Source organism: Bactrocera neohumeralis, unplaced genomic scaffold (genome assembly GCF_024586455.1).
Source record: "Bactrocera neohumeralis isolate Rockhampton unplaced genomic scaffold, APGP_CSIRO_Bneo_wtdbg2-racon-allhic-juicebox.fasta_v2 cluster09, whole genome shotgun sequence".
NCBI lineage: Eukaryota > Metazoa > Arthropoda > Insecta > Diptera > Tephritidae > Bactrocera > Bactrocera neohumeralis.
In genome coordinates, this window is record NW_026089622.1 from 35,056,949 (window position 1) to 35,082,985 (window position 26,037).

General features: G+C 34.8%; 1 protein-coding gene and 1 long non-coding RNA gene across 5 annotated transcripts; both read left to right on the top strand.

Annotated features, from left to right (window-relative positions):
• The first annotated feature begins 606 nt into the window (after window positions 1-606).
• LOC126764080 (glucoside xylosyltransferase 1) lies at window positions 607-26,001 on the top strand. Of its 4 annotated transcripts, none has more exons than XM_050481862.1 (4): window positions 607-795; window positions 853-1,141; window positions 25,164-25,491; window positions 25,551-26,001. In XM_050481862.1, exons 1-4 carry the CDS (start codon window positions 665-667, stop codon window positions 25,889-25,891), a joined length of 1,089 nt encoding a protein of 362 aa, XP_050337819.1. In that variant the 5' UTR covers window positions 607-664; the 3' UTR covers window positions 25,892-26,001. The 4 variants fall into 4 exon arrangements, with proteins under 4 accessions (XP_050337819.1, XP_050337817.1, XP_050337816.1 ...); XM_050481860.1 differs by having other exon boundaries at window positions 607-789; window positions 25,149-25,491; XM_050481859.1 differs by having other exon boundaries at window positions 608-795; window positions 25,149-25,491.
• On the top strand, window positions 22,754-23,509 carry LOC126764292 (uncharacterized). The gene is made up of 2 exons (XR_007667897.1): window positions 22,754-23,068; window positions 23,142-23,509. It is a non-coding gene; the product is annotated as an uncharacterized LOC126764292 (long non-coding RNA).
• Window positions 26,002-26,037: the final 36 nt, after the last annotated feature.

Below are 26,037 nucleotides of genomic sequence, written 5' to 3' on the forward strand. Positions count from 1 at the left end.
CAATCAGGGTCGCGTCACCCAGCAGTTAGTGAAAAAGGCGGGATGCCAGAAGAGCAGCGCTAGAACGAATTGCCAAAATTAGTGCGTTGTTAAAATTTTGTAAAATTAGATGTCAGTAGTGTGTACAATTTTTTATATATATGAGTGATATAGGCCTACTGGGAAACCGGGCACTCAAAAAAATATCGTTAACGCGCTATTTGCATACCTCAGTGGTAATGTGGAAACTGCAAAATGCCCAAAAGTTGTTTATAAAATGCCCAATCTAATATTTTTCAGCAGTGGCATCATTGGCAAATGTTATAAAAAAATGCGAGTTTTGACAGCTCTCTCTCGAACCAAAGAGTCTCGTATCAAGTTATCTATGGAGTCTGAATTTTAATTGGTTTATATTGCGTTGTTATTTGTTTACGTTTTGTTTGTATACTAGTTAATATATGTACTTGTTCATTAAGGTAAACCGGCCGTCGTAATCCACATCGACCAAAAGTGGGCATCGGTAGAAGACTAAAAATTATTACATTAATAACATCTATTGCCTGTTGTACGTTCTTCCATTTTATCCTGATAAAAATTATTGCCTATGAAGATCCTCCTAATATTAAACTATCTTAAGTTTGTTATATTTATTTATTTATGGAACCGACCAACAAAAATATTAATAATGCGAATAAGATTTATAAGTATAATATTTCTTCTTTTAATAATATGCTTTTGTGTAGTCTTTAATCGAAACGTTCTAAATATAAATACTTCGTTAACCAGTAACATACGTTCTAAAACAGATTGGTATGCGTAAGTAAGAACATCATAAAATATTACGGTTTAAGCCATAAAAACGCTTTATTTAAGGTCTCGTCCATGTTACAATATAGCGTTAGTTGTGTGCGGCCATCGATTATGGGAATCGCTTGTGATGATAAAATCAGTTCTGCTTTTTAACAAATATGACAAAAGCAATTTGCATTTCTGGATATTTTCTGAGGATAAACTGATAACTGAATTTGTTGAGCGTTTGAATGATTGGCGAAATTTAGTGCATTTCGAATTTGATATACTGCCACTGACTTTTCCAAAAAACAATAAAGAAGAGTGGAAATCTCTATTTAAACCTTGTTCATCACAGAGGCTGTTTTTGCCGGTAAATATATGTATTAACAAATGGCTGGGATTTAAAAGAGCATTCCCCGATTTCGGGGATAAAATGAGTATGTACGGATAGAGGAGGTTTGCCAGATCAAGAAAATATGCACACATATTTAGTTGCCGCTGGCGGCACGATTCCGATTACTTTGACGGTCGGGTAAAAAACGCAAATTTCGGTATAAATGGGGTATGTACGGATAGGGGAGCTTCTTCATAGGAGGAATATGTACAAATAACGTTACTAACATTTATATTTTTTAAAATTATCCCGATTAAAAATTCCAAAATTTGTATTAATAACACTTAATATTTCACAACGTTTAACTAAATTTTTTCACATTTTTCACTTTGTATATTTAAATACTAAACATTGAAATAAGTTCATATTATGACACTCTTGTTATATTTTAGGTAAATTTATTAATTTAAAAATCACTTAGCAGACTCATCGTTGAAACGGTTAGATTGTTTACAATTATGAGGAAAACGAGCATCTTAAACACCAAATAACCATACATATGTAAGATTTTCCATTATTTTTTTGTTTGTATTTTCGCGTGATTATTTTTTCTATATTAACTATAATAAAAAAATGCTTTCCAACATTTTTCAAGCTATAATTGAGTTGTGAACACTTTTTCCTTATATATACATATGTACAGTGTACCAATAAAGTTTACATACACCTAGTTCTATTAAATTACGACACTTTTATTTGTTATAAAATGAATAAATTTTGTGGTCTTTTTCTTTTCAATTCAAAAGATGTATATTTAACATTAAATTTAGCATATCAAAAAAAAAAAAAATTTTACACAAATAAAAAAAAATTAAAGCTAAAGGTTAAAACGGACATAATTTATATCCAAAAAGTTTCCGTACACTAATTATTATTTTTATAAATCAAAAGTAATTACAATAGTTTTATCCGTTTTTGGCCTACATTTTGTTGCTATTATTGTCCCTAGACATCGATGTATGCTCCCCACTCCATTGTTAGTATTATTTCCGGATATTTTGACCCCCTAAGTCCATGATCCTGCTTTTTGGCCTAATTTTGATGAAATTCGATGTTTTCGAATACGATTTTCAAAAAAGTTCCAGATATTTTGAATAGGATTAATGTATGGTGATTGCGGGACCTATGAAGTTATTTTTAATTCCATAACAACCATTCACGTACAAGATAAGATGGGTGTTTTGGGTCGTCATCCTGTTGTAAATAGAAATGGCCACTATTAACAGCCGATTTAAGCACACTTAAAATTTAAATTTTTTCTTAAAATGTTCAGATACATATGCTTATCTATTTTTGAAATGTACCAAAACAAAAATAAATCCTCAAACAGTAAGGAATGTGTTGAAGAGTGCTGGTTATCATAGACGAATCGCACGTAGTAAGCCATACATAAGTAAAGTTAATATAAAGAAGAGGTCGGTGTTTGCTAATCAATATTTAAACGAACCGTATTGGCTATGGAAAATATTGTGTTGAATCAAAATTTAATACATTTGGTTCGAATAGATCACGAAAAGTGTGGAGAATGATCAATGAGGAGTCGCAAGGAAAAAATGTATTGCCAACGGTAAAGAACGGTAGGAGTAATGTTATGGTTTGGGGGTATATGGTTGCATCTAGAGTTGGGCATTTGGACTTTATTAGTGAAAACATGGATAAGCATGTGTATCTGAACATTTTAAGAAAAAAATTTAAATTTTAGGTGTGCTTAAATCGGCTGTTAATAGCGGCCACTTCTATTTATAACAGGTTAACGACCCAAAACACACGTGTTATCTTGTACGTGAATGGTTGTTATGGAATTAAAAAGAACTTCATAGGTCCCGCAATCACCATACATTAATCCTATTCAAAATATCTGGAGATTTTTAGAAAATCGTATTCGAAAACATCGAATTTCATCAAAATAAGGCCAAAAAACTGGTTCATGGACTTAGTTATCCGGCAATAATTAAAAATTGAGTGGGGAGCCACCGATGTCTAGGGACAATAATAGCAACAAAATGTAGGCTAAGACCCGTTAACAGTATTTTAATTTCTTTTGATTTTTATAAACAACCATTAGTGTACGTAAACTTTTTTGATATAAATTATGCCCATTTTAACCTTTAGCATTAATTTTTTTTATTTGTGTAAAAAAAATTTTTTTTTGATATGCTAAATTTAATGTTAAATATACCTTCAAATGGATAGAAAAAAACCACAAAATTTATTCATTTTATAGCAAATAAACGTGTCGTAATTCAATAGAATTAGGTGTATGTAAACTTTATTGGTCCACTGTATGTATATGTACAATATGTAATGTATATTTAATATACACAAATAAGTAAAATTGAATGATAATATAATAAATGTATATCATATCGAGGCTACTGAAGTACTTTCGCGTAGTATTCCTTTCTGCGTTGGCGGCCTTAGGCCGCGCTTTAAAAAAATAACCTTGGTTCAGCCAGTACCCAGAGTGACTGAAGTACTTATGCGTAGTACTCCTTTCTGTGGTGACGGAACTATTACTAAGTTGTTTATTAAATTTAAAAAAGAAAATATCCATATGCATGGAAAGATTGCACAGGCTCATATTATAGATATATAGATATTTTCTTAGTCTGGAGGAATCCGTCCATATTCATTCTAACCTCGAAATCGGGGGATGCTATTCTAAAATTTACCCCAAATATCGCAAAAACCATAAGTCAGCGGGGCACAATTCCGATTTCTTGAAAGTACTGTTTGTAAGAGGAAGTCCTTCTGTTTAAAAAACTTATAGAGGGTTATAGGTATCGCAAACGGTAAGTTAACGAGATATTCGAGTTCAAAAATTCTCAAAATTCGAGCATTTCGATAAGCTATTTCACTCCATTTAACACACTTTAGGAACATTTTTCATTTAAATTCATTTAATTCAACTGTAAAGAATTAAACTAATTCACAATTTATACTTTTTGCAGGTTGAAATTACTTTTTGCACTGGTAGTGAGCTTCATTTGTTGGCTAACAAATATGAGGAAATGGAGCGCTGCCATAATAAGCAAATATGAGCAATTCGCTGAAATTTCTCTTTTTTACTATAATTCCTCTTTTTTCTAGTTCTAGTAAAAACAAGCGTTTATAAATTATATTTCAAATTAATATTATATATATATATATATATATATATATACAGTTGCCGCTGACTTAAGGTTTTTGGAGATATTTGCATATCTTTTTTATTGGCGTAGTCACCGCTTACGCGATTATAGCCGAGTTAACAACAGCGCGCCAGTCGTTTCTTTTCTCTACGTAGTGCCAATTGGATATTCCAAGCGAAGCCAAGTCCTTCTCCATCTGGTCCTTCCAAAGGAGTGGAGGTCTTCCTCTGCTTCCCAGGCGGGTAGTGCGTCGAATACTTTCCGAGCTGGAGTGTTTTCGTCCATTCGCACAACATGACCTAGCCAGAGTAGACTCTGTCTTTTAATTCGCTGAACTAAGTCAATGTCGTCGTATATCTCATACAGCTTATCATACAGTTATGATATCAATATCATCGACATACGCCAGCAGCTGTACACTCTTATAAAAGATTGTACCTGCACGATTAAGTTCTGCAGCTCGAACTATTTTCTCCGGGAGCAGATTGAAGAAGTCGCACGATAGTGAGTCACCTTGTCTGAAACCTCGTTTGGTATCGAACGGTTCGGAGAGGTCCTTCCCGATCCTGACGGAGCTTTCGGTGTTGCTCAATGTCAGTTTACACAGCCGTATTAGTTTTGCGAGTATACCAAATTCAGACATCGCGGCATAAAGGCAGCTCCTTTCGTGCTTATAAAAGAAGTATTTGACCTTTTACAAATATTCCTTTTCTTAAAGTTAAATATTTCGTTTATTGAAGTAACGAATGTTGTCGATGTAGATAGATCGCTGTCGATGTTCAAAAACTGTAGTGGGACGTGTGTTCTCAGTACGTGCGTAAAAAGCGAATGTGTATCAGCGATGAGTGCGTAGCGAATTGTGGAAACGAATTATGTCAGCCTCCCCGTTATCCACTCCTTTTGTTGGTTGGGTTGGTGTAGAGGTGTGGTGAGTTAAATTGATGTTCTGTTGCAGTAGCATCCTGTGGTGAATTGCGCTGTTTTATTAGGATGCGCTAGTTTTACCGGGTAGAGAGGGTGGATGCTTAACTCATTTAAACATCCTGGCCCCCCTAGGCGAATATTTTGCTTAGTATTATACGTATAAGTATGTATTTCGACGTACTACTGGAGGAGTAGCCGAAGCGCGGAATACGTTCTGACAGCAGAAGTATGGCTATGTTCGTAAATGCATCATGACGCGCATCATGACGATTGCATAACAAACAGAACGTTCAGAAATGCAATATTGCAACACTGCAATAATCAAGCGTTCAAAAAAGCAACACTTCTATCAACTGTCATACATAATTTCTATCAAAAAATTGTTTACTGCATTTAACTACGATGTCTGACGGAAAGTGCAAAACTGTTTTATTTTAATTTTTGTATTGGAATTTAGTTAAATTATGTTAATAATAATTGTATAAATTATTATTTTTAAATTTTTAGTGAAAATCTCAGTAATGCGGAGACGCAGTTATTGCTGAGAGTACGGTTGAATATGTCCTCGGGAAACGACTTTATTGTTTTAATAAATGATTTGTTTTTAGGTATTTTTCTTTTTAAAGACAAACATTTGTACCTACAAATTTTTCTATTTGACTTCAATACCCTTCTTTTTCTTAAATTTAAAGAAAATCTATCATTTCTTTGCTCACAAATTTCGTCTAGTGTTAGATTCAGCAAAATTTCCATTTTAGTACTATACGCGTTCAAAAATGCAAACAAATGTATCTGCAAATTGTCAAAAATTGTATAAGAAGTATCAAACGTCAAACTTGCAGTGTTGCTACTGTTGCTTATGCTGCAAGTCATGATGCATTTACGAACATAGCCTATGTCTTGACGGATTCATATTTATCCGCGTGTGCAGAGAACGGATTTTGGTTTGAAACATATCACATGTATTTGAATGTGCATTTTAATATACGGGTAGGTGCTTAAGAGATGCAACTTTATTATGCGGGTTTATTTGATTTTTCTGACAACCTTTTGTATTTGCGATTTTTCCTTTTATCGTTTTATTAAGTGGATTATTTATTATTTGCCTTTTCTGTGTTATCGGCTCATAAAGGATAGTAACTCCACGTCTGGCTCAGATGTGGCCAGAATGGGTACTCTTTAGCCCTAGATTTAGGACTATGAAATTAGAGCGATCTTGCGAGAGAATGGCCGTGAATGGAGAACGGCTTCGATTCATAGAGTAGAAAGTTCTTCATACTTAAGTTGATGCTTCTTAGAGCTGATTTCCATAACCCACCCATATGAGTAGCGCTTAGATAGATGCGATAAGAACGACCTTTGCTTTTTGTAAGAGTAGGTGCGTCACTGTATCGCATTGGGAGTATGGTGATCCCTTAACTTTCTTTTGAGATTTTATTTATTTTTGAAAATATATGAAAAGTGTCGATTTTGCGACTTTTTGGAAATTTTTGTATATATTAGTGCGTATGCACTAATTTGACAAGTATTAGTGCGCCACCGCTCTAGGATTTGTCCAGAATTTTTTTTTTTTGTTTTTCCATTATTGGCGAAAGCCATCCTGCGGGGTCGAAAGGTTACGAACATATATTTGTGTTTTTATATGAGGTTGTCAGATGGAATCTGACTTAGCTTTTTCTACCTTTATTTGGCTGTGCAGCGTTTGAGTTTTTTGTGCCTTTGAGCAACATGATGTCTCTTGGCAATTTTTTGAATTTTGGGTTTCGGGATTTGCTTTTGCAATTAAACCCGTGGATCTTTTTTGTGAATAAGCGCTTCTTTGGGGTGAGATGGGATATCTGCTGTAATGAAGCATTGAATTGTGTCTTTTGTGACAATATAAGCACTTAAATTTGCTTTTGCAAATATTAAGATTGTGTGAGTGGGACAAGCAGTTTGTACAGAGTCTTTTTTGATCTGACAAAGTTGTTCCTTTCGTTAATGTTTAATTTTTTAAACTTCTCGCAAGATATCAGTTTATGCCCTCTCGTGCATAGTTCGCATGACGTATGTTTTCTTTGTTCTGATGTGAACGTTTGTGTTTTGTAAAAGCTTTTATTTAAATTTTTGTTGCTTCTAGCTTGGGGTCTGTTTAAGCTTCCATTTCGGTCATATTTAGTGTTCTTACTTTTGATTATTTTTTCTTCTAACCTTTCCGCAATTTCATATTGGGTGGTGAGAAAATCTTTCATTTGTTGCCACGTTGGGCACTTTTTTCGTGATGAGAGCGATTGCTCCCATAGAAGTAACGAGTTTTTCTGGTAATGCGGCGGTGCAAATGTTTACCAGAATTGGGTCCCAGCTGTCTGTGGGAATATTTAGTGTCGATAGAATCGACAAACAATTTGAAACAGTGGATTCTAGTTTGATGAATTCTACACTTGTTCCTTTCTTGATTTTTGGCAAGTTTATTAGTGTCGTTACTTGCTTATCGACCAGTATTCTGTCGTTTTCATATCTAGCTTTTAGAGCTTCCCAAGCCAAATTGAAATTGTCGTCATTTAATGCGAACTGTTTGACTATTTCGCCTGCTTGACCTTTAGTTTTGTATCTGAGGTGATACAATTTTTGCGCATGTGATAATTGAGGATGGTTTATGTACACGGCCGTGAACATGTCCCGGAAGGACGGCCATTCTTCATAACCTCCGTAAAAGGTTTCTGTGTCACATGCGAGCAACTCGAGGTGGATGCCTGAACTTGCCTTTTGACTGTCTGTTTGTGGCTGCTCTACTCTACTGTGGAGAGTAGGTGCAATTGCTTTAATGAGCTTTAGTTGATCGGAGATCATAGCTTTTGTTTCTTCGTGCTGGTCTAAGCAGTTTTCGTAAATATCGTAAGCCGATGATTTGAAATTTTGAGGTAGATCTGAATCGTCAGATTCTACTATGAGCCGCTTGAAGTCGTATCCAAAAATTGTTGAGATTTATATTTCTGATTTCTAGTAACGATTCCGAGTTTTCGTGAATCGGTGAAGAGGTAAATCTAGTGCAGTATCTTGTTAAACTGTATCTTTCTGAAATAACTCTAGCAATCTGTTTTGAGCGTGTAGCTCCAGGTGTGCTATGATTTTTGTTATTGTTCATTATTTTAGTTCTATGAAGAAATATTTTTTAAAATGAAGAAAAAGTTTCTCTGTGTGAACTGAATACTATTTTAAGTATATAAACGTTTTTTTTTTTCGTAAAAGACGGATTATTTGTTTTATTAATACCGTTACTTGTTTACTTGCTATTTAAATTTGTTTTTATTTTATATGATTTGTTTTCAAACCACAATATTATTTTTAAGTATTTTCTATATAGGTATATAGGCGCACCCTAATAATTGGCTTGTATGTACTTGTTTTTGTGCAATTGAGAGCTCGTCGAAGAGATCAATATGCTTTGTACATAAGTATGCACGACTTATTAGTGCTAATGCATGTGAGCAAAGAATATGCTGTAATGTTTTTTTTTGTTTTTCTTGCAATTCTGCTTGTTTTTGTTTGACAAAGAACAAGTGGTATTGCAGAAGAGATGCTAATATGGACTTTAAAAAGATGTGTATGTTTAAATGCACATGTGTGTATGTACGTATGTTGGAATGTATGTTGTTCAAATTTATAATTTGATGTATATTTCGTTAATCTGATTTTTAGTTTTGCATACGTTCTAATAAATGTATTTCGTAAAAGTCAATTTTACTTTGTCTTACCGTTTAGTTTTTTACGGAAAATTAAGATAACCCTTTTTTGGAAAATTAATTAAAATTTAAAATTTTAATAATTTAGCATATGGTACCCAGTATAGGGTATAAAATTACAGGCAGATTCTATGCCGTATTTTCGCTCTGAGAAGAGAGTGTGAAGGCTAAATAAAGAATGTGCAGGTATTGTCCCGCATGCACTTTGTATGTTGTTTGTTGATTTGTAAGAAGTTAGGTTTATGTTTGTTATATATGTTGCTGATATGAACATGTACATATGTATATAGTATGAACATATATTAAAAATATGTGTATCGGAGAAATATATTTCCTTTGGGTAAATATGCGAATATGTATGTATGTGTGTCTTAATTTTTTTTATATGTAACTTTTTATACTCTCGCAACAAAGTTGCTAAGGAGAGTATTATAGTTTTGTTCACATAACGGTTGTTTGTAAGTCCTAAAACTAACTGTCTGTCCGTCCGTCTGTCTGTCCGTCTGTCTGTCTGTCCGTCCTGTCTGTCCGTCCGTCTGTCCGTCCGTCCGTCTGTCCGTCTGTCTGTCCGTCCGTCCGTATTCCTTGGCTCCATAAGAAGGTTAAGTTCGAAGATGGGCAAAATCGGCCCACTGCCACGCCCACAAAATGGCGGAAACCGAAAACCTATAAAGTGTCAACTAAGCCATAAATAAAGATATTAAAGTGAAATTTGGCACAAAGAATCGCATTAGGGAGGGGCATATTTGGACGTAATTTTTTTGGAAAAGTGGGCGTGGCCCCGCCCCTTACTAAGTTTTTTCTACATATCTCGGAAATTACTATAGCTATGTCAACCAAACTCTATAGAGTCGTTTCCTTCAGGCATTTCCATATACAGTTCAAAAATGGAAGAAATCGGATAATAACCACGCCCACCTCCCATACAAAGGTTATGTTGAAAATCACTAAAAGTGCGTTAACCGACTAAAAAAAAACGTCAGAAACACTAAATTTTACGGAAGAAATGGCAGAAGGAATCTGCACCCAGGCCTTTTTTAAAAATTGAAAGTGGGCGTGGCCTCGCCCACTAATGGACCAAAAACCATATCTTAGGAACTACTAGACCGATTTCAACGAAATTCGGTATATAATATTTTCTTAACACCCTGATGACATGTACGAAATATGGGTGAAATCGGTTCACAACCACGCCTTCTTCCAATATAACGCTATTTTGAATTCCATCTGATGCCTTCTCTGTATACATTAGGAACCAATGATGATAGCGGAATAAAACTTTACACAAATACGGTATTTGAAAAATATGTAAATGACGGATAATGAAATCTCGATTATCACTTTATCATGCGAGAGTATAAAATGTTCGGTGACACCCGAACTTAGCCCTTCCTTACTTGTTATGTAATGATATTATTGTTTGCCTTCGCTTACAAATTTTAAGCAATCCTGCTTATTATTTGATAAAGTATAAGAGGTATTGCAGGATACAAGTGCTAGTAAATCCTTTAGTATTTTTTTATCAAGCGCATTTTTTATTACAAGTTTTATATCGGATAAAACTGTAATATTGGTCATACATATTTGCATATATTAAATTAAGATGAACATAATACGCTCACTTGGTACTCTGAATGGTATATTTGTAGGGTGTATGTCTGCGCAAATGTTGCCTGCTTTCTGCGTTTTGTTCCCCGTTCTGTGTTCCAGCTGGCTACCTCCTTATGCTGTTGTTTGTTCTAATTGTTCGCGCCCGTTTGATCCGTTTTAGTGTATGTTTTATTATTTAGGTGCTTTTACATTTCGCGCGCGATTTATGTTTTGTAGTTACATTTCGCGCTCGTATATATGTTTATTGTTGATATGTATGTATATATTTTTAGTTTGGAGGTTTCACGGCCGGTTTATGTGTTGTTTTTAGTTTCTTTCCACTATGTTCACATTTTTTGTCACCTCACTGATATATAGTACATACATACATATGTTCTTTATATATGTACATATGTAAGTATATATGTTTTTGTTCTGTTTTTTTTCGTTTTTGTTACAGCACTTTATTTTGTTTGGGTCACTGCACTAGGTTTTTATTTTATTTTATTTATTCGGTTTTTTTTTGGAGTTTTGTTCAACACACAAGTCCTTTGTTTTGTTTTAATTTTTCTCGTCTGTTTTTACTTGTTTCACTAATCCATAGTGCGTTTCACTATGGCTCGAAGGACCATATTTAAATTTGTAACAAATAGATACATATCTGTCTCTATTTGTACTGTGGTAATCATAAAATTATTATTGGTAATCACGCACATTCGGAATAAAAAGACCGCTGCACTAAAGTGTATATGGTACAAATAATTTATTAAAGAAGTATTTGACCTTTTACAAATATTCCTTTTCTTAAAGTTAAATATTTCGTTTATTGAAGTAACGAATGTTGTCGATGTAGATAGATCGCTGTCGATGTTCAAAAACTGTAGTGGGACGTGTGTTCTCAGTACGTGCGTAAAAAGCGAATGTGTATCAGCGATGAGTGCGTGGCGAATTGTGGAAACGAATTATGTCAGCCTCCCCGTTATCCACTCCTTTTGTTGGTTGGGTTGGTGTAGAGGTGTGGTGAGTTAAATTGATGTTCTGTTGCAGTAGCATCCTGTGGTGAATTGCGCTGTTTTATTAGGATGCGCTAGTTTTACCGGGTAGAGAGGGTGGATGCTTAACTCATTTAAACAGTGGGCTTTAATCTTTCACACAATACGCTCGATAGAACCTTCTACGCGATGTTGAGGAGGCTTATCCCACGGTAGTTGGCGCAGATTGTGGGGTCCCCTTTTTTTGGATTGGGCGGAGCACAATTAAATTCCAATCCATCGACCCCCACTGTTTTGTTGTTCTGCAGACGGTTAATTGTTCTTCCCCTTCACGTTCTTCTATTCGAACTTCTTCATGGTCGGGCAATTGAGTGTCTGCTCCATCGTCATCGATTGGGGAATTGGATTCGCCTTCTCCTGGCGTTGTACTTTCACTGCCATTCAGCAGGCTGGAGAAGTGTTCCCTCCATAATTTTAGTATGCTCTGGGCATCGGTTACTAGATCACCTTTGGAGGTTCCACAAGAGTAAGCTACGGTCTAGAAACCTTCTGTTAGCCACCTCATTTTTTCGTAGAATTTTCGAGCATTGCCCCTGTCGGCCAGCTTGTCTACCTCGTCCTACTCACGCATTTCGGTCTCTTTCTTTTTCTGTCTGCAAAAGCGTCTCGCTTCCCTCTTCAACTTTCGGTATCTATCCCATTCCGCACGCGTTGTGGTCGATCGTAATGTTGCGAGGTAGGCAGTCTGTTTTCTGGCCGCCGCGACACGGCACTCCTCATCGTACCAGCTGTTCTTTTGCATTTTCTGAAGCCCAATGGTTTCGGTTGCAGCTGTATGTAAGGAGTGTGAAATGCCGTTCCACAGTTCCCTTATACCGAGTTGTTGACAAGTGCTCTCAGAGAGCACGAGTGCAAGTCGAGTAGAAAGTCGTTCTGCTGTCTGTTGTGATTGCAGCTTCTCGACGTCAAACCTTCCTTGTGTTTGTTGACGTGCGTTTTTTGCTGTACAGAGGCGGGTGCGAATCGTGGCTGCACCAAGGTGGTGCTCCGAGTCGATGTTAGGGAGCGTACGCACGTCTAGAACACTGGAGACGTGTCTTCCGTCTATCACAACCGATCGTGTTGTGATCTGGTTGGTGGCTTTTCGATCCGGAGACAGCCATGTAGCTTGATGTATTTTCTTGTGCTGGAATCTAGTACTACAGATAACCATATTTCGGGCCCCGGCGAAGTTGAACAGCCTCAACCCATTTGGGGATGTTTCCTCTTGGAGGCTTAATTTACCGACCGTAGTGTCAAAGATACCTTCTTTGCCCACCCTGGCGTTAAAGTCGCCAAGCACGATTTTGATATCGTGGCGGTCGCGGCTCTCATAGGTGCGCTTCAAGCGCTCATAGAAGGCATGTTTGGTCACATCGTCCTTCTATTGGAGAACTTCGCTTTGATGCGGATTGTGGATAGACGTTCATCCACCGGGGTGAATGATGGTACTTGGCGGTGGAGTCTCTCTCCCACCACGAATCCCACACCAAATTTGCGCTCCTTTATATGGCCACTGTAGTAAATGCCACAAGGACCTACTCGTCTCAGTCCTTGTCCCGTCCATCGTATTTGTTGAAAGGCGGTGACGTCAGCCTTCACTCTAACGAGGACATCAACCAGCTGGGCAGCGCCACCTTCCCAATAAAGGGACTGGATATTCCAGGTACATGCCCTCAAATCGTAGTCCTAATTTGTTTGTTCTTTTTCATTGGGTGCGTTTTTTACGTGACGGCTCCCAAACCCAGCGCACAACCTTGCAAAGGGGATGTTTTGCCTTCTCACTTTAGCTTACTTTCAAACGGATGTTCTTAGGCTACCCAGAGGATACTTGGTCAAAGACCGGAAGTCGTGAGCTGCTTGAGTCATATGTATCACTTGCGTGAATTTTTACATATGACTCCATCCTAAAGAGAATACAAGTAAAATTAATATACGAGGTGCGTTCCAAAGTAAACAGGTGGCGCTATCTACATGTCGACTGGTGCGTTGGAATCTGTTAGCTTTATAGATTGTCCAGTGAAAATTTCATGACATTTCATCGATTGGAAGTGAATGGGTGCGTTTTAAGTGTCAGTATGTTTGTGTTATCGGTGCGAAAATGAGCTTCGAACAAAGAGCCAACATTAAATTTTGTTTTAAAATTGGTAAAACTTTTAACGAAACCTTTCAACTGATGAAACAAATTTATGGTGATGATTGTCTATCCCGTAGCAGAGTGCACGCATGGTTTCAACGTTTCAAAGTGGTCGTGAGGACATAAATGACGATCGACATATGGGTCAATCAAAATACGTGACCACCGGAAATTCCATCGAAACTGTGCGTGAATTCATCAAAAATCAGCCGAATTCATCACTGAAATTCATAGAACTGGAATTGAACATATCCAAAACATCAATTCATCGCATTTTGACCGAACATTTGGGCTTACGAAAGGTGTGTGCACGGTTTGTTCCGCACAAATTGACTGACGACCAAAAATTGCTTAGAATCGAACATTCGAAGGACATCATTAAAGAGGTCACAAAGGACAAAAACTTCCTTTACAATATTGCGGCTTTTCCTTTTCGGAAAAATGCATTTGCCCATGAAAGGAAAGCGTTATGCAGACGTAGACGCCATTCAAAAGGCATGCAGCGGCATACTGGCTGCCATAACGGCCAGCGAGCTAAAACACTCGTTCGACTGGCTTTTGGACCGTGAAAAAGCTGTATTGAAGCAGGAGACTATTTTGAATAAAATAAATTGACTTTGCTGAAAAAAAAAAACATTTTTTTTTTAGTCCTGTTTACTTTGGAACACACCTTGTATATCCCGTTAAGGTGGTAAATTTGTGTGGCTGCTGGCTTTTAAATTAGAATCAAATGTGTGCATATTATCCCTTTAGTCACATTATCGTTAATGTCATCCTTAACTTTCTAAGAGCTAATCAGGGGTGTTGTGGAATCAGAATTGAAACCGATGAAAAAAAAGCAGTAGGTGTCATGAATTCAGACATTATTGGTTTGATATTCGAAACAGAATTTGTATCGGTTTCGCTGTCAGAAACAAAGCAAAAAGATAGTCGCGCTCAGATTTGAAATGTAAGTTAAGGAATCGAGTTATTTGATTTTTACAAATTGATTTATCTTTACTTCTATAGGAGAAAACATAAAGAATAAAGTACGAAATGTCTTAGGGAAGCAATTGCCCAATGCATCTCGCGTGTGCGTTTGTCGGACGGCGGAAAGTATGCAGGTCGCAATTTCTGTCGGAAACAAAAAATTTTAAAAGATTCATATTTGTTAATAACTTATGTTCAAGTTAAACTAGAAAAATTTCAAAAAACAAAATTCTTAATTTTTTTAAAAAGTGGTTTTTGACCAAAAAAATGTTACTTTATGTTGCTTAAACATATGTCTATGTTCAAACTTAAATTTTCTTAATTTTTTTAGTTTAAATAGAAGATAATTTAATGCCAAAGATAAATAAACTTTGCCTCATTTCCATACGTTCAGTTTTTTTCAATCCTGATCGCCAATTAAGAAAAATCGTAAAAATGAAAAACCGAGTCAAAGTTTTCGCTTTCTACCCAAGCGCTCATATATCGCTCGGTCACTATTTCCTTTCCAGCTTCGACAATATTTCGAATTCCCATCTATAAATGTTATCTCTTAAAATCTTTCTTTAATTCGGAACTCTATTAAAAACTTTTACTTCATTTGCAAGTTTTGTCACATTAGTAAACAGCTGGTTCGAATATTGGTTTTGCGTATGTTCGAAAAGACGAAAATCCAATCAGATTCTGTGACACCATTGATAATCTGAATTGGTTTGCAATTCTGACAGCTAAGCAATTCTGTCTTGGACCCTGAATATTTGGACGACTTTTAATTTTAAGTAAAGTAAATTTCAATCGTAACGGTGCGCTGTAAATCCACGTTATGTATTAGATTTGGCAAATATAAAATTAAAAACAGTACTCCTATACATTTATGAACAAATAGTGATTATTTGAAACAAAGTTTACGTGAAATGCTATTTCAAATATGTTGATCAGTTGTTTCCATTTAAGAACAAAAAAATGTTGATTAACCTAATGAAATGATTACAGAAGCTAATCCAAATAATAAGTTTGTAGCTTCCCTACTTAATATTTTCTGCCTTAAAAATTTATATTGCTAATTGCGATAATATATTATACAAAAACGAAGGAACATAAACCATTTTTTTAATATTTGACAGTAAGTTGTAATTAAAAGATTCTAAATTTTTGATCGTTTTAATAGTTATGTCAATATATTGGAAATTTTCCAAATTTAGTGAAGCTTCCATAAAGCTTTTGGTTTCTGCTTAGTTATTTAAACTTAGGAAGTCCGCTGAAGATTTTCGATAGGACTTACATCACAGCTTTGACTGATCCAGTAATTTTCAACATATTTCCATTTTGTATTTTTATTTTCACTAATAACGCTTCAGAAGCACCAAACTTTATAAACGAACAAAAAATATGAACTGATTAAAATCTTTGTTCATCTATCGGGCCGATTCATAGCCCGACAGGTCGCTATGCACTTGACCTTTCCATTGGATGCGTGGGAAGGTCGAAGGAGCATTTTGCTGGAGAATCATCTAACCAGCAAATCTTTTGGATTTCTATGGGCTTAACTGCTGTCGAATAACCTTGTATGTAATAAGCGTCTTCACACTTCTTCACACAAGCGTAAGCACTTCACATGGGATCAAATAACACCATGATGTAACCTATATTTTGGTTAAGGCAGTAATATCAAACGACAACGAGTAAGATCTAAGGATGACCTGAGAATGCGCATCAATAGCTACGGAAAAGAGTGACGACTTACACCGTGTCTTGAATATTTTAATTTCGAAATCATTTTACCATCACGGACCATACTGGACAATGTTGTGAACCTATATCTCAGTGCTTCTTCAACGATGACGAAATTAATTTGGTATTCTTCGATCTAAACATGTGTAGATCATCGAAAAGACAGAAGGGATAAAATATGGTCAAATTTTCATAACGCAGAACCGACCTATAGGAACTGATTAGCGGATTTCATGCTATTTCTAGCTTCAGAGCTATCTCCACGGATTGAGACATCGAATCCTCCTCCTCGGATTTCTGATTTTTTTATGATAGTTTATGTTTTAGTTCGAAATCAGCTTATCATTCTGCTGCCCGTCATACGGAGTTCATCATTTCTTGGGAGCTCAGCTCAAATGAGACATTTCCACCAATGTGAGTCGTTCCAAAAAGCGGATATGAGTACGTTTGACATATTTCTGTAACATAATGCAGCAGTGAATGTGCCCTTTCCTGCTATTTGTTGTCTTATTGTTATTACCATTGCAATTGTCATGGTCGTGGCCGATATTAGTTTTGTTTTGGTATTTGTTGAGTGCTTACAATGGTCTATACGGACGAAAATCGCGGTCCGATATATGTACATTGTGCATAAAAAGAAAGTGTACAACACTTGTTTATTACAGTGTTTTTTTTATCTCAGTCTTTTCTGACAGATATACATATCCATACCTAAGTTGTGCTTAAGATAAAACAGGAAAATAGTGTTTTACAGTTCATACTTAAGTTATGCTTAAGTACTGAAAATGGGAGACTTAAGCAGTGGTTAAGTAACAGCTGATTTTTGTTTTGAATTGTTTTTAATTTTCAGTTATTTGTCAAAAGAAGAATTATAAGAAATAAGAAATTATTTTTTGTGAAAAATATGGAATAAGTGCTCCGACTCGCTAGCGGTGAAATTAGGGGTTATTTTGTTGTTTATGTATTGTCTGCTATAATTTAAATATTTAAACATATTTTTATGGATGACATTTGTAAAAAATATGTGCCCATAACGTTGCCATATATCATCATAAAATTTTATAGAAATTAAGCATTGCCTGTGAAAAGCAAACGACTATCCAGTCTGTAACAATGATTAGCTAAGATTTTATTTAGGTACAACTTAAGTATGGACTGTGAAACCGGGCAATAATGTAACAATTTATATTTTTTTAAAATAGTAAATATAAAAGTGATGGAAGAACAAAAACGAAATTCTTAAAACAACAAATGTTATGAAGAGTAAACTCAAAATACTTCATATTTTTGGCACACTGCTCATAGAGGCAGAGCTAAAATTCAACAGGCTAGCAGAGCCCTTGTTGCAAGCTCATAAGTTTCCAGCTATTCCGCTATGTTGAATTTAATGCTCACCTTTCTGAATACAGTTGCACTTCGATGCTGTACTTCTATTGCTATCTTAACTATAGCCACTTCTGCTTGAAAAATTCTGCAGTCGGCTGGTATCCTGAAGCTAAAGTTAATAGGCCTCTCGTCACAGAAACCACCACTAACCTTCCTTATCCATATATCATATGTACGCAGGGTGAAATCACACGCTTTAGGTTTTTCTTTTTCAAGTTACATTTAAATATGCAAATTAGATTTTCAGAACAAGGAATTTCACTTTGATATCACATCAGAATTATTGAAAAGAAATGAAAATTAAATATGTACAAAACTTAGCAGAATTGAGAATTTTCAGTGTTAAATTAGAAAAATTATGCTAATTCGGATGTTAGGTAATGGACGCTTACATACATATTTGTTTATTTACAATGCGCAAACGACTCTGAATATATTTGATATTAAAGGTCATAAGTATAAATGTTCAAATTGACCTATTTCATGACGATTTCAATAAAACCTTTTGATACATACATATAATAAAGTAAGGTGTATATTATTCTCTATATATTTATATATTTATTTGCTTTGGGTATTAAAACTTTTGCTAATATCTTAAAGGACTAAGCGGTCGCAAATATTCACATATGCAGTTATGTGTGCATGTCGACGCAGATTTTTGCGATCCGCGGACAAATATTTCAAATCGACAAGAGCCATGTTGCCACTTTTGACACTTTTTCTGTGCTTTGCGTGTTTTCGTGGTTGACACTTTTCTCTTCTAAAACGAACATCAGAATTTGGTCAATTTAGCTTTTGTCATCGTCACGAAAAGACATGTGTAGACAAAGGCATGCTCGGGGAGATGAAATGGTGTTTACTTTTGAACTTAGGATCCAGCTCTCAAGAAATATAAAAGCTTTATATAAAAAACGGTTAAGAAATGGTTAAGAAAATTTACCGCAGGAAATTTTCTTGTGCTAGTATGTATATACAGTATTGGACAAAACTAAAGCACCCCTACTATGGTTCAGCTCGAACTTAACTGTTTTCATGCAATAAAAATAATTAAATGTAAAATTTTGACGTTTTTCAATGGGTTGCTTATTATTTTTTTTATTAAAATAAAGCTTTTCATTTTCAGTTTTCAAAATTAAATAAGTTAGATCAACAAAAACATTTATGGTTTAAAATATAACTGGACAAAAGTAAAGCACCCCTTTCATCGGTTTGAAAATAATATCTGAAAATTAAAAAATAGTAGCAAATCCTTTATTTTGGGTAACTGAAACGCACATTTTAGGCATAGAAGAAATTAAATTAAACTATATATCATGTGGTATGTCATTCCAAGCAATTCTTTCAGGTTCTAAAGATTGATCCTTGGTTTTACACTAAAGAGCTCCAGACCATAACATTACCACCGCTATATTTAATGATAACGCAATATAATACTTAGGTTTGAGTCCTTAACCTTTCGGCCTTCTCAGACACCTTTTGCCTTTCGATTTTTTAATATTATAATTCGATTCGTTTGAGAATAAAATGGTATTCAATTTCTGAATGCTCTAATCGAGATGAATTCAATTTTTTCCTGAAGTAAAGGACTTTCTAACGGGACGCCAACAGAACAACCCGCCCTCAACAGCTCGTCTTCTAATTGTTAGCATTAATTAGTAAACAAAAGTGTTTCTGTATTTGATTGGAAAAGACTGTGGGATAAATTTGGGTAACCTTTTTGATCAATGAATCGTCTCTTTTGTAGTTTTTTGCTGCCTTCCTCGGCTGTGCTGAGAAAGTACATTGCCAGTTTGCTGAAATTTATATCGGGCACCACTGATCTATTCACCGAATATTTTTAACTAATTCTATATTGAGATAAACCGTTTTGCCAATCTCTTATTTTTTTATTTGTAAAGTCGGCTGAATAAGTATTTTCCACCAATTTCGACTCTTAAACTCTAAATGGCAACTGAACAGTGACGACGTCAAAAATCTCTGGGAAAATGTCTCAAAAATATTTGTAACGGTTTATTGTTAACGTCTTCAACGAATAACTTACTTTTACAGTAGCGTGATACTACTTTTCCTAACAAATATTAGGGGGTACTTTAGTTTTGTCCACTCAGATTTATACTTTTGAAAAGTTTTTCGTATAAAATTTTGTATCTTGAAAGAATATTTACCTATCAGGGGTGTTGTGGAATTCAAGACAGAATTGCTTAGCTGTCAGAATTGCAAACCAATTCTGATTTTCAATGGTGTCACAGAATCTGACTGGATTTTCGTCTTTTCGAACATACGCAAAACCAATATTCGAATTAGCTGTGTACTAATGTGACAAAACTTGCAAATGAATACGTTTGGAAGCAATACTTTTAAAGCTTTTAATCAGTTCCGAATTAAAGAAAGATTTTAAGAGATAACATTTATCGAATGAATAAAGACGCTTTTGGATGTTAAATTACGTTTTGTAAATCTAATATATTTAAATATCCGAATTTTTTTCCAAAAACTCAATAATTAAAACATTTTGTGTTTTACTTATGTTTTCTCCTATAGAAATAAAGATAAATTAATTCGAAATAATAAAATAACTTGATTTCTTAACTTATATTTCAAATCTGTGAGCGACTATCTTCTTACTTTGTTTCTGATAGCAAAACCGATAAAATTGGTTTCCGTGACACCCGAAACCGATACAAATTCTGTTTCGAATATCAAACCAATAATATCAGAATTCATGACACCTACTTCTTTTTTTGATCGGTTTCAATTCTGATACCGACAACTATCAGATTCCAACACCCCTGAATGTTTTATTTTTTATGAATTAATATATATACATAATTGGTACCTATAATAATTGTCCTACTAGTCCTATTATATTTTTAAAAAAATTAGACATTAAAAAAGACAGTAGGGGTGCTTTAGTTTTGTCCAATACTGTGTATATTATAATTAATCAACAATTGTTTTTTGAAGGAAATTCAAAGTAATCGTTAAATTCATCCTAAATTAGTTAAAATCATTATTATGAGGTATAGTTCATTTTGAAATGTTGTATCAAACATTCTTTAAATCACAATGAAAATATTTATGTTACTACACACATACATACATAGATATTACTCACAAAGTTTATTTTCTTTGTTTATTCTCTCTTGCTCTTCTAACGTTGACCATTCACAATGCGTAACCAGCAGTCAAAATTACTTGAAGAAATAATGTATATTTTTTCTTGAGCAATTACTTAAGAGCTGGAAACGGAATTTATGAATGAAACGAGTTTACCTGTCGAAAGTGCGCTGGCGGTCAGGAATGAATATGTTGTTGTGGAGTCTTCAACAAATTTGGGCATCGACTATTTGGCTGCCAAATTGACTTGTGACACTGCTGTTGCTATTTGAGACGATTGTTATTTTTGTAGAACAATGTTTTTAGTTTTTGTGGGTGACATATTTACATGTTTACGCATAGGTGTATGTAGGTTTGCGTATACATTATTTGTTCGGCAATGTCATATACCCACATGTGTACATACAGGTTATTACAGATAAATGATAATATGTGACCTGGTCTATGAAAAGGGGGCTTAGGTGTCAAAAAAAAGGATAACAATTAATGAGATAACGAGAAACTGACGATTATTTTTAACAGCTTTTCCCAGAAAACTAGTTTTCGCGCGTTAGCCCCCTTTTCGTAGACCAGGTCACATATATTGATTTGAATTTGAATTACTTACATATGTATGTATACTAGGCCGGGTCGATTTGTGGGGAAGCAAAAAAGTCGCCCATTGCTCTATGAAAATCATATTCTAGGGATCAAAATAAGAAACTTTGCCGAAGGAATCATACCTCTGAAACGAATTCTGATGTCCCCCAATTTGGGTCGAACTTTTGGGTAGGGGCAAATTTTGAAATAGAATTGAAATTACCATTTCATTCTTATTACCTCTGAAAGTGAGGAGAACTAAAGCAATAACAACTATGGTATTTCAAAAAAAATAATAAGTGAAGTGACCATTCCAAATCAAAAAGTTTACAATGAATCCACCTCCTCTACACCGCAAGATGAAGCAACTACATCAACAACTATCGAAAACCCAATGAGTCATATACCCAAGCATGATGTTACGGTTTTTGATGTGTCTACTGATTTGACTGATCTTAATTTACCAACCCATCTGGATATCTTGAGATATTATTTTTACTTAAGCGAACGTGCTAAAACAGAACAAAAAAAGTTTTCCCATAAATTATTCACTATTCAAGTACAAGATAAGTTGATTGGAATTTGGGAAAAACTTGGTATGGAAATAATGCTAAAAAAAAGTGTATGTAATAAATTGAATAAATTGCTTGACAAGTATCAAAAGCAAATCAAGAGAAGAAACAACACCCAACAATTTACAGAGTATGTAAAATCTCTGAAAACAATTTTTTACATTCGAACATGTAAATGCGATTTGAAGGCAGCTCCATGTGCATACAGCTGGGTTTCCGAACGCCTCAAAGAGTTCATGCACGATCAACATAATCAGAGAAGACTAACAGTGAATGTATTTATAATGGAAACTGAAGAGCAAGGAGCAACGTCACCACCGGTTCAAGAAGATATGGATAGAAGCACAAGTTCACAATACACAGAGAGATACGATTGTTTTAACTTTGCCTTGGTATGTGACAGATTTGGTGTGCCTGACAGAGTAGCATCAGCATTGGGAACCGCTTTTTTGCAAGATTTTAAAATTAAAGATAAGTATGGGAAACCTCTCATCATGGATAAATCGAAAGTTCGCAGAGAAAAAGAGAAATGCAGACAAGAAGTGCTTCGCAAACGGTTAGGTGATACCAATTTGTTAGCGTTTTCATTCGATGGCAGAAAAGATGATACTTTAACGATAGATAAAATTGATGAGAAGTATCATACTAGGATGGTAAAAGAACCTCATCTTGTTATTTTCAGAGAACCCAATTCTGAATTGATATGAACATGAAACCGCTGAATACAAAACAACCAAATTAAATGGTTTTTTCAACGATAAAAATATATCACTGGATACATTAATTGGAATATGCACTGACCGTGAGCCAACAAACACTGGCCCACACGGTGGAATTATACGACAATTCGAATTGCTGTTAAAAAGACCATTGCATTGGTTTGTTTGCCTTCTACACTTCAACGAACTTCCGTTTCGGCATTTGTTTGAAGCTTTGGATAAATCAACCAGCACTGGACCAAGATCGGCAACCGGAAAACTGAGCCGTCAAATCGAAACTTGTGAAACTCTTCCGGTAAGTTATTGCTATCACTCATTTATTATAATTGTCAACCATTTTTAATTATTTTATTATTATATATTTTTAGGTGGTGGACGGCTTCCAGAAAATTGAGTTGCAAAATATGCCCCCTGCTCCAGAAAAAAAAAGAACTTTCCACCGATTCGAAATACTTATACGACATGGCCCATGCAATTTCTAGCGGCGTGGTTCCGGTGGATATGGCTAACATCATACCAGGGAAAATTGTACATTCTCGGTGGCTCACCAAGGCCGCTAGATTATTGCGATTATATGTGACAACGAAAAATCCTGATGCAAATTAAAAAATTCTGGTTGAATTTATAATTAAATGTTATGTGCCAATGTACTTCAATATCAAGTATTACAGCTCTGCCGTGTACGGCAGTGCATTATTTTTGAAGTTCATTGGTTGGTCACGATTTCTAGAACTTCGCTTACGCAAAATTGTCAATCAAGTAATTAAAGATAATTCATTTTATGCGCATTCGGAAAATATCTTTTTATCAATGTTGTTTGATGATAGGAAAGAAAAGCGCGACTGTGCCATCAAGAAAATGGAACCAACCAATGGAACTTAGAGTTTATAAAAAACCAGATATAAACTTTAATTGCACAAGTTATACGGAAGTGATCAATTTGAATGATATAAATATTGTATTTGAACCACCATACTCGAAGCATTCCGTACGATAAATTGAAAGAATATTTAAATCAAGATGATCCACAGTTTAATGATCCAAAAATTCCATCACACATACAAGGAACGAAATGACATGTTCAATTGCTATGGCGACGACATTAGAGAGCCGTGCGAAATTGCCCAGACTTGAAAGTAGAAAAGACTTCAAACAATAATTTTTTTTAGTTTCTTTTCTATAACTCACTTCAATTAATTTTTTCATTTACATATGTTCTGACTAAATAAATTTCTTAAGAGAAAAAATAGATATTATTATAAATAAATAAATAAAAATAAAGAAAAAACATAGCCATTTAGCTGATTTTTTTATGTAAAGGCCAAAAATGGTGATTTTTTGAAATGATTGTATGGGGAACCCCCCAGGGAGTTCCAGGGGGTGTGCCACTGGCATGGGTGGATCGGCCGTCTAAAGTTAGTGGGGGACGGTCATACATTTGGACTCGATTGGAGCACTCAAAATGGGTCAAAGTGGGATTTTCCAAAATTTGCCCCTACCCAAAAGTTCGACCCAAATTGGGGGACATCAAAATTCGTTTTAGAGGTATGGTTCCTTCGGCAAAGTTTCTTATTTTGATCCCAAGAATATGCAAGGGCAATGGGCGACTTTTAAATCGACCCGCCCTAATGTATACATATGTATGTATAAAGTATATTTCAGAGCATACTTTTCATTTAATGCTCAGCTCTGTTAACGCGCCACTTTAAAATTTCTCCTTTTGAGCTAGCTTTGGTGAAACGACGATGAGCAATTTGGTTAGCTTTTGACAATTCACACGTTTCCTCGTAGTCCAACTACAACTTCTCTATAACTTACTTTCTCTGATGAAAATTTAATTTAAAAAAAGAAATGACAAACATAAAAATAAAATTATATGGAATTTATTGAACGTAAGCGACAGTATTTATAAAATATGTGACCTTACGATAATCCGCAAAAATAACGTAAGCGCCAAACAATAGTAATTTTTGCTTAAAGTAAACTAAAAAAACGTTTCCTTTAAAATCAATGCTAAATTTTGAAGCGAATGCCTGTTTATTTTTAAGCTTTCAAAACAAAAATTCTTTACATACTATAATTCTCTTTGTGTTGCTTCAAAATATTTTTTACATTTCAGCCATTATTAAAGTGTGTTATTTTTAGTTATAGCTGACTTAAAATAAAAATAGTTTGGTGTTGAATATTAAAAAATATTTTCGTGAAATCACGTGCAACACAACTTTATATAACTGTATCTTGAATTCTTTATTATATTATATTGAAATATGACGTTTTTGGAAGAAATTGCGTTCTCTGTTTGCTTTGATTCATATTTAATTTTTAAATCTTCAATAAAATTATTCCAATAAATTATGACTTCAATCTTTTTTAAGCTGTTACTTCCTCAGGTTGATTCCGTTTTATATGTGGATACAGATGTTATATTCTTGTCACCTATATCAGATATTTGGAAATATTTTGGACGATTTAATGCATCTCAGTTTGCAGCTCTTACCTCCGAACATGAAGATGAAAACATGGGTTGGTACAATCGGTTTGCACGACATCCTTACTATGGTCGCATGGGAGTAAATTCAGGAGTAATGCTAATGAACCTTACTCGTATGCGCATTCACAATTGGGTCTCACATATAGTTCCCATATACAATGAGTACAAGCTACGTATCACGTGGGGTGATCAAGATATCATTAATGTATTTTTTTATTACAGTCCAGGTAAATCTGAACATACATATTTTAAATCATATTAACATAACTTAGTATAAATATTTTAGATGCGCTTTTACTTCTACCTTGTCAGTACAACTACCGACCAGATCATTGCATGTATATAAGTGTTTGTAATGTATCCGTTGAAGGAATAAAACTAATGCACGGCAATAGGGGTTACTTCCATTCTAATAAGCAGCCCTTGTTTAAGGCAGTGTATGAAACAGTAGAAAGCTACAAGATTGATTCAAATCCATACTTAAATTTTGTAATACCATTAAAAGCATCATTAAATGATAATGTCGTAAAAGAAACAAGTTGTGGCCTACTAACTGAAGAAACTATCCTTATCGCAAATAAAATATTTGGAAGATATCAATCGTTAAAATATACTCGTAAAATTTAATTTATTTATTTAGTCATAATAACAATACTAATGGTACAGGCCCTAACTTGGGCGAACTTGTTATTGTTTGGAGAATAAATATCAAAACTGAAGTGTGAGTGCTGTCATAATTTGGTTTGTTGCATTATTTAATAATTGAGGAATTC

Coding starts and splice junctions, on each gene's coding strand:
- LOC126764080 (XM_050481859.1), top strand. CDS start 665: ATGCGAATAAGATTTATAAGTATAATATTTCTTCTTTTAATAATATGC. Junction 796..852: donor TCTAAAACAGATTGGTATGC/GTAAGTAAGAAC, acceptor GCTTTATTTAAG/GTCTCGTCCATGTTACAATA. Junction 25,492..25,550: donor ATTTTTTTATTACAGTCCAG/GTAAATCTGAAC, acceptor TAAATATTTTAG/ATGCGCTTTTACTTCTACCT.